At 35.9% G+C, this 11,539-nt stretch overlaps 1 protein-coding gene across 1 annotated transcript in view; it reads right to left on the bottom strand.

The window, feature by feature from the left end:
* Positions 1 to 5,468: 5,468 nt before the first annotated feature.
* Positions 5,469 to 11,539, bottom strand: part of LOC144971851 (uncharacterized) — a 10,019-nt gene continuing 3,948 nt past the window's right edge. Inside the window, exon 3 of the mRNA XM_078912927.1 lies at positions 5,469 to 6,197. Within this exon, the coding sequence (XP_078769053.1) occupies positions 5,656 to 6,197 (542 nt within the window). The 3' untranslated portion in view covers positions 5,469 to 5,655. The remainder of the gene's footprint in view (positions 6,198 to 11,539) is intronic.

Below are 11,539 nucleotides of genomic sequence, written 5' to 3'. Positions count from 1 at the left end.
AGGGTTGCCAGATCATTTTTCAGTAAGTGACCAAACTAGCTATAGCAGGAGGCCAGATTCTTCGGCAGGAGGCCAAATACCACCAAACCCACCTTAGCCTCGCGAAAACTCTTTAGATTTGTTAAACAATTTATTCCCCCCATTTTTGAAGAAGAAAAAAGAAAATTAATTTAAAGGAACATTCGCTGTACTCACCTTAATCAAAACACCATTTCGCCATTGCAATTGCTCACTAGATTCTGTGCATTTGTTGACATCGTTGAATTTTTCCTTTTAAACTTAAACAACATCATAGGTCACATATTTGAGTTGTAATCAGCGCAACGAGAAAATAACGAATAATTGACTTGAGACTCAGAAAAAATGTCACATACAACCGAATTATCACGATGGGAATAAAAAGTTCATTCTAGAGGTCTACACACCTGGAGAACTCCTCAACAAAAGTAACATTTTTACAAATTAAACTGAATTCAACAGGCCCGTTTCAACGAACCAAGAATCCATTATTGCTCAGCATTTTTACTACTACAAGTAAATGTGCTCGATCCCGAAGAACACTATTCGTTCTGGTTGTACATGGCAGCTGTAAACAAATTAATCATGTCTTTCGTAACTTGGAAATCCACACAGCATTGCTTTTTGAAAATAAATATGGGCCTTTTGGGCGCGATTGCGTGATAGCAGAGATTCTATATATAGAAGCATTAGCAAATGCAATCTGTGGCGTTAGTACGTGTTGCATTTAGATATTTAGATTGCCAAATAAAATAAGTTTTACCGGTACCAAAGTAAAACGATATAACGGAGAAAGTCAGAGGAGGCCAAAAAGTTGGTCACAGGAGGCCAAGTGGCCAAACCAAATTTTGGGAGGCCAAATGGCTTGGGAAAAGGCCAAATTTCTCAAATTTGGCCACCAGAAGGCCAAACTAGCAACCCTGTTTCAAAGCCCGTTGTTCTCGAAATCAAGTTCGGGGGCCCCCGCGCGTCCGGTGGCTACGGACCAAAGATTATGATGATCGTAAAAGGATGGCAAGATAATGACTTCAATAATGGTTGAATTATATATATTTACGTTTCAAACAAAACCCTTCATCAGCTAAAAAAACAAACGAACAATGAGCAAGAAAAACACGCAGAGGATACATGAGTCAATGATGCTCTCTCTCTCTCTCTCTCTCTCTCTCTCTCTCTCTCTCTCTCTCTCTCTCTCTCTCTCTCTCTCTCTCTCTCTCATAGTAGAAGTAGTAGTAGTAGTAGTTGTAGTAGTAGTGGTAGTAGTAGTAGTAGTAGTAGTAGTAGTAGTAGTAGTAGTAGTAGTAGTAGTAGTAGTGGTGGTGGTGGTGGTAGTAGTAGTAGTAGTAGTAGTAGTAGTAGTAGTAGTAGTAGTAGTAGTAGTAGTAGTAGTAGTAGTAGTAGTAGAGTAGTAGTAGTAGTAGTAGTAGTAGTAGTAGTAGTAGTAGTAGTAGTAGTAGTAGTAGTAGTAGTAGTAGTAGTAGTAGTAGTAGTAATAATAGGAAAGACATTTTACACATATTGTGTTTCTTCATGTCGGAGATGGGCCTTTGATTCTGAGATTCCCTTGTTGTAAAGCAGCTTGGTCTTTATCGGCAAAATATATACTAACCTGGTGGAAGTGATTGTTGTGTAAAATGAACGCGTTTTCATCACCAAGAGATGTTCTTTGCAAAGCGCCCATAACACGGAGTTTACTTTGGATAACCAACTCAAATCCGTTTGGAAAAAGCCCCTAAAAGAGTTAGAATGAGATGGGATCAATTAAATAAATTTGGTAGGATCTTCAATCAACCGAAGTCAACAATTGATGGAAGGAATCGCGCGGCACTTTCTCAACTGGGAAGTATTTCAGGGTTTGGTGAACACGGCCCCATTTGTGAGGTCGACCGTTGAATGAAATAGGTAGTGGCCAGGTGCATATAGATGCTGCAATGAGTAATTATTGCACAGGCGTTAACTTTCTCCCCCATAAGAAGCAAAGGAATGGCTGATTTGATAATAATTAATTTGGTATCTGAGCTAAGGCTATCACTTCAATAGTTGCAGAGCTGTCTATTGTGTAGTACCAAATCGCAAAGCGAGGTTCTTTTCTCCAGCATTTTAATGGTTTGATATTTTCTGCACCTTGATCTTTTTTTAAAGAAGAAGAAAAATATAAGACTCCCACTCCCTGAATAATTTTCTTGAACTTGAAGGTACGATGAAACCAAATCAATTTCATGCTGTACATATTAGTTGCGTGTCAGGTGCTTTTGTACTCGGAACCCTTTTTAAAAATAAGAATGGTAAAGCCAGATGCAGTATGGTAAAGCCAGATGCAGTACCCATTCAGGTCTGGCAATTTCATTTCAATCGTTTTTCAAAAGAGAAAGAAATAAAGGACTCTCTCTCTCTCTCTCTCTCTCTCTCTCTCTCTCTCTCTCTCTCTCTCTCTCTCTCTCTCTCTCTCTCTCTGAATATTTTTCTAAAAGTTTCAGTTACGTGGAACCAACTCATTTCATGCTGAGCATATAAGTTGCGCGTCAGGTGCTTATTGTACTCTGAATTTAAAAAGACAACAAAAAATGGTAACTGCCTAAAGCCAGACGCAGTACCCATTCAGGCCGCATTTAAAATCGATGTCCTTCACTGCGTCAAATATTCCGTGTAGGTTCCCATGCTATTCCACCATATTATGCAAAATGTGCATGAGTGTGTGCATGCGTGGGCGTGTGAAGGAAGTGGGGGTGGCTACGGGTAAGGTCATTTCTTCGATTTAAATCTCCTAAAGGAGAAGCGAGAATTTGTGAGAGGATGCAGACGAGCTGGTAGACAAGCTGTCTGCGTCCTATATACTCTCAAGTGTGAGAACCATAATGGAAGCAAAGGTTCTCTTAAGTGAAAGAAAGCAGACATCGTTTTTCCTTCTTCTTTTTTTTTTTTTTTTCTCACAGACGAGAGGACACAGATAAGCTTTTTATATGGTCTCACGAGAGAGGGCGTAGACGCTACGAAATGAGTATTGGATTGTTTTTACGGCTTGAAGAGCTCATATGGAGAGAGAGAGAGAGAGAGTGTGTGTGTGAGAGAGAGAGAGAGAGAGAGAGAGAGAGAGAGAGGTGCCAGGTTGGATAATGTTAAATTCAATCGCCTATTATTTTTATTATTTTTGACGTCTTTGTATTGTTATTTTAAGTTTTTAAAAAAATGTGTCTGTAAGAAATTTTTCAAAATTACATATCTATTATTTTATAGAATAACAATAACACATTTTGTATAACAATATTTAATATCACCACTCTTGTAACGGTATTTCTCTATTTCTCTATTTCTCTAGCTATTAGGGTAAGCGATTGAAAGTGCGGCCAAAGACGTCTTGTGGTTTGATACTCGCTTTCGGATCGGAAAGTCCTGGATTCGAGCCTCGCTTGGCGCATAGTTAGTCCTTGGAAAAGGCTCTTTACTCATATTTTCTCACCTTAGGTGTAAAAAGAGTACCTGGCTGTTAACAGTATTGTCTATTTCGCGTAACAGGCGTCATGTCCTACATGTTAAGCGTTGCTGTTAACCAGGGACCCATTGAAAAGCGATTTGAGCACGGTTAGTGGATATTGCAATATATATAAAAAATCATGTTTTGGGGGGATTTTTAAAAGATATTTTCTCGGAAATTTGGATTATAATTTTTTTTGAAATGTGGATTTTAAAAAATAATCTGGCAATCATAGAGAGGGAATGGGGATACCTCTCTCAATCGCATAATGGACGGGTACCTGTTGTGGTTGACAAAATCTGGTTGGTTCGTTTCATGTAGCCTTGACCACTGAGACAGAAACGACGCGACCATAGCACATTAGACTAGAGACTGTATAGGGGCTAGGGACACGACCCTTTATTGACTGATTATAGTGGTGGTAGTGTAGTAGTAGTAGTAGTAGTAGTAGTAGTAGTAGTAGTAGTAGTAGTAGTAGTAGTAGTAGTAGTTGTAGTTGTAGTAGTAGTAGTAGTAGTAGTCGTCGTCGTCGTCGTCGTCGTCGTCGTCGTAGTAGTAGTAGTAGTAGTAGTAGTAGTAGTAGTAGTAGTAGTAGTAGCAGTAGTAGTAGTAGTAGTAGTAGTAGAAGTAGTAGTAGTAGAAGTGGTAGTGGTGGTGGTAATAGTAGATGTAGTAGTAATGGTAGTAGTGGTTGTAGTAGTAGTAGTAGGAGCAGTAGAAGTCGTAATAGTGTATTTCAACTTTTAGTAGTAGTAGTAGTAGTAGTAGTAGTAGTAGTAGTAGTAGTAGTAGTAGTAGTAGTAGTAGTAGTAGTAGCAGTAGTAGTAGTAGTAGTAGTAGTAGTAGAAGTAGTAGTAGTAGTAGTACAAGTGGTAGTTGTGGTGGTAATAGTAGATGTAGTAGTAATGGTAGTAGTGGTTGTAGTAGTAGTAGTAGGAGCAGTAGAAGTCGTAATAGTGTATTTCAACTTTTTGTCCAACTGTTACCCGTTAAAACACTGGGAAATCGTAATCATTTATCATTCGTTTGCACGCTAAGAATTTTTTTGTTTTTCTGATCTGTATTACACTCTCTATAGATAATATGCACTTGGCTAAGAAGCTCATAACATTGCCATCCGGAGGTATAACGGACTAACACACAAAACTGTGTGTATCCATGAACATTTATAGTCGGGTTAATACAGTTCAGTGAGCATTACTCATAAACGCGGATGGCAAAAAACAATAACAAAGACCTGAGTGACGTCATCTTCGAACTATCTATAAAGATCATTCAGAAATATGACCATGCTACAATGATTTTTATACCCAATAAAGACATGGAGATTACATGCATTATAGCATAGTGCCAGGTCCTTACTTGAATATCTATTGTAAGATTGCCTTAATGAACATAATTTCATCTTCCAAAGACGATTGATCTAAATTAACGTGCACATTTTTGCAGGTCTGATAACCGGAACAAATATGGATCTGTTTTAACATTGTTGAAATGGAGAATATTTTGCATTGGTTTGAGAATATTTCTATCATAACAATGAGACTATAACAAATTGGGATCATCAGACATGTAAATTGATTACACGTCGATCTAAATCAATCAGACTAATCGCCAACCTTCAGCGACGTAGTCTTTTCGTTTTTTTTTCCTTTTGCCAATTCAAACTTTATGCAGCCAAGTATCAACAGTACTTACACAAGTCACACAAAAAGAAGGAAACCTTGCTCATTGGAGTGACAATGTAATTTTCTTTTCATCTTTCAAAAACCATAAACATTCGGCAATACAGGCATCTTCCAAGTCGATGCTAAGCAAATGTGAAGTTGGACATTTCATATAATATTACAGTATATATAATATGTATAATATTCGAGTTTCAATATGTCGGCCGAATATTTATTGTTTTAATATTATGACCGAGATGAACTCGATAATATGTGCTTTCTAAAGAAAAGACAAAAAAAAAAAAAAAAAAAAGAAAGAAAAAAAAAGTTCAAACAACGACAATTTTAGAATATCTTGAGGAAAAATCCTTTATTTATTCTTGAATGAAATTGGGAAAACATCATGTTAACTACTGTTATGGTAGTATTCTTGTTTATGTTCAATAATTATCAAAGAATCAGGTAGCAGAATTTATATTTTATAATTTTCCCAGCATCTCATTTCATGTAACTTCGGTAGATTCTTAAAACAATGGCGATAATGTCGTTACATAAAATCATAATGTATAAACATCCCATCACAGCCATGGCTATCACACACATTAGAAAACTGCTCACTCTGTCATCTCTAGCACACTCCAGCTTTCGTCGCGTTGAGGACAGAACAGTTTTGTCCACAGCCAACATTTTTCTTTCTTTATCCATAATTTCACCGAGTTCGACCATGCTAATGTTAATACGTATCGCGGGAGAACACACACATGAATCATTTTCACTCTTCCATCGACTTGTGGCTGGTGTTTCAACTTTTGAATTTTTTGTGACCGTTGACGCAGTTGACGCTGATACCATGGTTGTTGAGGTTACTGTGTCACCATTTACGGTTGAAGGTCCGACTGTGTGCTTTTCTCCATTATTATCTGACTTTGTTGCAGCTGTTGCTTTTGCTGTCGATGATTGACAGTGGCTGGCTGATGAAACCGGAAGTGTTGTAAGTTTGTCAGGATTTTCTTTAGTCTTTTTTGTTGCAGACTTCTTTTCTGTAATACACACAATAATATAAATGTAAATATCGACGTCATTAAAAAGAAAACGGTGAAATACGCTCTTTTCCGCGGCATCTTAGACGGAATCTAATCCAATATCCGATGCCAACAGAAAATCACAAAATGGCATCAAATTAGGAGTTAATAATGAATTAATTTTGTTTGAGGAGAAAACATAACCCCGATAAGAAATCCGAATGTCGCTATGCTATTTATAAATTATTTTCATCGCTCTCAAAATATTAATAGATTTGTAATTTTGTACATTTGCACGCACGTATCATTGATTCATATCTTACGATCTGCTATCTTCATTTTTAAAAAAATGATTTATTGTGAGCGTTCTCATGCCAAAAACATTGACAATAGTTTTAAAATATTAAACTTTGAAATTGATTTTTTTTCTCTCTTAGAAATGGAGTTTCACATGATTGAGTGAAAAGCAAAAATTAGATTTTGTGCTAGAATAACAGTCCTTGGCTGGGAGGGAAACAGTTGAATGTATAATTTTGGGAGATGATATTTTTCTCCTTGTAAATCATCTCTCTGTTATGTACTGTTATTTTTCATTATTAACATATGATTTGTTAACATTTGAGTCTATTCCTTTTAGTGGGATCTTCTGCTGGTGTCTGGGTGAAACATTTAGGTGATCTCAAACTAAGTACACTGATAGTGTTCTCTTGGAATCTACACCTGTTTCCTAGGTGTACCATTCCCCATTGTCTTATATTTTCTCAAGTCCTTTTAATTATACATCTAGAATGTTTTTATTATCCAAAATTTAATCATATGACCTAAATGTGTTGCAAGCACATTAAAATCAAACACAAGAACGAAACTTGTTTTTTAAACATATGCAAGGTTTGTCAAAAAGTCTTGACGTCTATTAAAAATCTCGGATTGTATTGAACTCACCAGCATAAAATATACATCAAAATGTGTATCATTTATTTTTCTATTAGGTTTTGTATAGCTGCGATTTCTTGATTTTAATTTGTCTTATTTAAAAGGCCACTGACTCCAACATGTCGGTTGAAGAAATTACACACAAAAATTATGCATGCTCTTTGGGTTCTTTACTGCAGATAGATGTGCACCCGTAAACATTCGTAATCGGCTGAAACGTGTTTATGGTGACTCGTGGGTATTCGATCAGATCAAAAAGGTGGGTTATATGCTTTACCAGAACCGATGCTGTCTCCACCAACATTAATGAGCAGGCTCATAGTGGTCGTCCACAAAGTGCATCAACTGCAGCAAATCAACCAAAGAAATTGAAGAACTTAATCGAGTTAATCGCTCTATAAAACAATCTGACATTTTATAAAAAATTGGAATTTCATAGAGATAAGATGAATCTAACGTTCGAAAAATCATGGGTTACAGAGAAAGGTATGTGCCCGTTGGATTTCGAGAATGTTCACATAAACGCATGAACCCATTGAAATATGAAGTTCTATTTTGAAGTCCTAGAACACCCTTACAGTTCTGATTTAGCTCCAAGTGACTTTTCTTTTTCTTAAGACTTAAGGACACCTCAAGGGGGCAATTTGGGCAGTGATGGTAGCAGCTTCTAATGGTTCTCCCACTACCATGTTATCCAGGACGCAAACTCTGCACTGCAATCTTGTACCGCCGCAAACTCACCCGGAAGCTTCGTCACACCGCTCCGTTCAACTAGATGCTCTGCGGCTCTGCGGTTTCAGGGTTTTGACCATAATGGTGGCAATGATGGCGAGGTGCAGGCGGAGATGACACGATGGTGTCGAAGTTTACCACGTTAATTCCTCTTCGACCCGATGCAATAACTGATGGATCGTTGACGGTTCTGTGTGGATGGGAACGGTGACTATGCTGAAGTTTGAAATGATAGACGGAAAGGACATAACTTGAGCTTGGTTTTGGTATCTTTGTCAACTTCGTAACTATTATCGTTTTGAAAGTACAAGAGCCGCGTCAAGTTTTTCAGTCTACCTTTGTACCTACGTTATGCAAAAGATATAGGCAGCGAAGAAAATGTTAAGAATAGTTTTCCTAAATTAATAACTCTTGTAACGGTCGAAAGAAAAAGGAGACTGCCATGGGAACTCATTAAAACAGGATTTGACTTTACTTTCATGTCACATCAAATCTTGTTTTTATTTTTGCAGAGAGAGCAGCAATATTAATGCGGAATCATAGTGGCTTTGTTGTTACTTCTCTCTTGGTGAAACCATTAATTTAGATCTACATAATTAAAGACACATCCGACTGGGTGGATTTGTGGTATAATTTGGGCCTTCGGACCTCGCGCTGAAGACGGCGCAAAAACGATCATTGGAAAAAACTCTTTTATTTTTGCATTTTCCCACCTTACTCAGGTGTAAAATGAGTACCTGGGCGGTAACAGAGTTGCCTTGTCGGAGAATATTTTAAAAGTGCGTTACATGCTCATTTCTTGTCCTTCATGTGAAGGGCTGCTGCTGGTTCATGAAGTATCTGCAAGCACATTATTAAGCACATTCCGTGGACTTATACAACTTCAAGGTTATATAATTTGATAAATAATCCAGACTTCAAAGAGATATGTAGTCTAGTGGTATGACACTCGCTTTCAGATCGGAAGATCCTGGGTTCGAGCTTTGCTCGGCGCATAGTTGGAAAAGGCTCTTTATTCACATTCTCTCACCGTACTCAGGTGTAAAATGAGTACCTGGCCGTTAACAGCGTGGTCTCTGAAAAAAAATGGTAACATCGCTTAACAGGCGTCATGTCCCGTCCTAAATGTTAAATGTTGCTGTTGGCCAGGTACCCCCTGTAAAGCGCTTTGAGCACATTTAGTGGATATTGCTCTATATAAAAGTTAATATATATTTTTTTCAAAGCTCAAAGGCTTTATAATAATAAAGATGCTGCAATGAATAGATAACATCGAATATTTAAAAAAATAATTTAAGAAATGATTTTTTAAATTCATTTCATTCTTCCCCAAGAGAAAGTTTGTCTTTAGGGTCTATTCCAAGGGAAGACTGGAATAACCCAGTGCGCCGCCGCAAATTAAGCTAGGGCGATGTGACTTGCTCAAGACCACCCAGCACGGCCCTACCTTTCGAATGCGAAAAAATAAAAGACCATACCGCTTAGCCACGTTGTGTTTATCACAAAATATTCAAGATAACCGATTTCATGTTTAATAATAATAACAAAAGACAACAACTCGAGTCACTTGGTTCATGTCAACTTGGTCGGATATTCCTGCGGAATTGATATACTGACGCAAAGCATGTTTATTTATCTTGAGCAAAGTAATAGAAAGCTTACTTCTTGGAGTTCCCAGTAATCAGAGATAGATAAAAAAGATTTTTATAGATAGACATACAGACAGACAGAGAAACATAAAGATAGACAGATAGATAGATAGATAGATAGATAGATAGATAGATAGATAGATAGATAGATAGATAGAAAGATAGATAGATAGATAGAAAGATAGATAGATATATAGATAGATAGATAGATAGATAGATAGATGTATAGACAGATATATATATATATACACACACATATATATATATATATTTTTATATATATATTATATATATATATATATATATATATATATATATATTATATATATAATATAGAGAGAGAGAGAGAGAGAGAGAGAGAGAGAGAGAGAGAGAAAGTAAAAATTAGATTGTTTGAATCTCGGGGATGACCTTCCTACGTATGTTGGTTCAATATGGTAAGGTTAAACTTTGTGTGGATTAATATTAATCAGTGGTGATTTGCGTAAATGAAAAAAGGTACCTACCTTTGTTTACACATTGACATTGTGTCTATGGGGGTGACAAAGGACCGATTCAGAAAAAAAAAAAAATCTCGACTTCACTCAGAATTAATGTTTATGATTAAACGTAAGCTTATCAAAGTTGATTTAAAATAAATGTCTTCATTTGGATGAGTGATCCTTGTATTTTAAATAAAGAAAAAAAAACAAACTCCGTGTCTTCTTAATTTGAATAAAAACTCAAAAGCTGTCAGCTGGTTTAGCCCTATATAATGCGAGAGTGACGTGATAGTGATAAGTTCCTAGAAACTACTCCAAACCGCGCGATTTTGACATCAGAGGGAGTTTTTCCCTCGAAATATCGATCTTTTAAAACTGCAGGCATTTGCTTCATAAATGAGCTGGAGGCATTTTTTCTTGCACAGTTAAAAACTGCTATTCTTCTTATATCTAAAAACAGCACATTTTCTTCATTATTATTGCTAGAAATATGTTAAATTGATTTAGATACCTTTGTCGAAAATTACAATGTTTTGATAGTCAAATTTTACCCCTCTGGCACTCTCCACGGAGGTTGAACTACCCCAATGATTGGATTTATTTACAAGTGGTACCAAAAGAACGGCGAAAGAAAGACCTTTCTCTTGGTTTAACTTTAAACTGTGTTTGCGGGATTGAAGTTTTTAAATAACCGTAAAAGAATCCAATATAAAAACAACGTTCAGGGTTTTTTTTTTAGCTTTTAAAGTTGTATCAAATCGTTTTGTGTTAAAATTTGAGTTGGATCTACTGTTTGGTGTAATTCATCTTGTTGACTCGCCGAACGCTCCAAATTCGAAATCCTTCATATGAACACTATTTTTGAAAGTATGGCCACAAATGACATCTTATTTCATAAAAATTCCATTTCAACTTCAACTAAATAAAAATGTTACTCTGTTATTTTTATTCTAAAGATTCATTTTTCGTTAGTACTGGTAAGACGTTTCAATTTCACTGGGGTTTTTTAAAATGTGTATTATTTAATTTTCTGTGAATTTTTGAAATTCCTTGTTTTTCCAAACTTATTTTCCACTATCAAATTTGAGCCAATGATATTTTAATGAATATGTAACTTTTGTTAATTAATTTGATTTTTATTAAATGGTACTTATTGCTGACTTTTATTTGATGTATCATTTATATTTATGTATGTGCGGCTATATTCAAATTTTTAAAGAATTTTTGAAAATTTGTTATTTTGGTAATTTTTAGTGATATTCGAATATTGCGCAAATTTGATCTCTTACCATTTGTATTGCAATAAATTCTAACTTTTTAAATCCAGTCATAGTTAGTCTTGTTAAAAAATGGGTTATTTGTCAGTGTCGTATTTGAAATGAGACAAAATAAAGTCCAAAGTTCAAAGTTGCATAAGTTTTGAACTGATTGTCCAATCATGTTGATGAGATATCAAAAGTCTTAGAATTAGATATCTACTTTTCATAATACGTAACATATTTATTGTCTCTAGAATGTATGATTTGAAAAATCGGTTTGGAGTAGCTAGTTTAAAAAAATGTTA

The sequence above is a fragment of the Berghia stephanieae genome, chromosome 4 (assembly GCF_034508935.2).
Source record: "Berghia stephanieae isolate SIO BIC M18660-M18661 chromosome 4, UCSD_Bste_1.3, whole genome shotgun sequence".
Lineage (NCBI taxonomy): Eukaryota > Metazoa > Mollusca > Gastropoda > Nudibranchia > Aeolidiidae > Berghia > Berghia stephanieae.
Note: the sequence above shows the minus strand (reverse complement) of the source record. Positions and strands in the feature narration are given on the sequence as shown.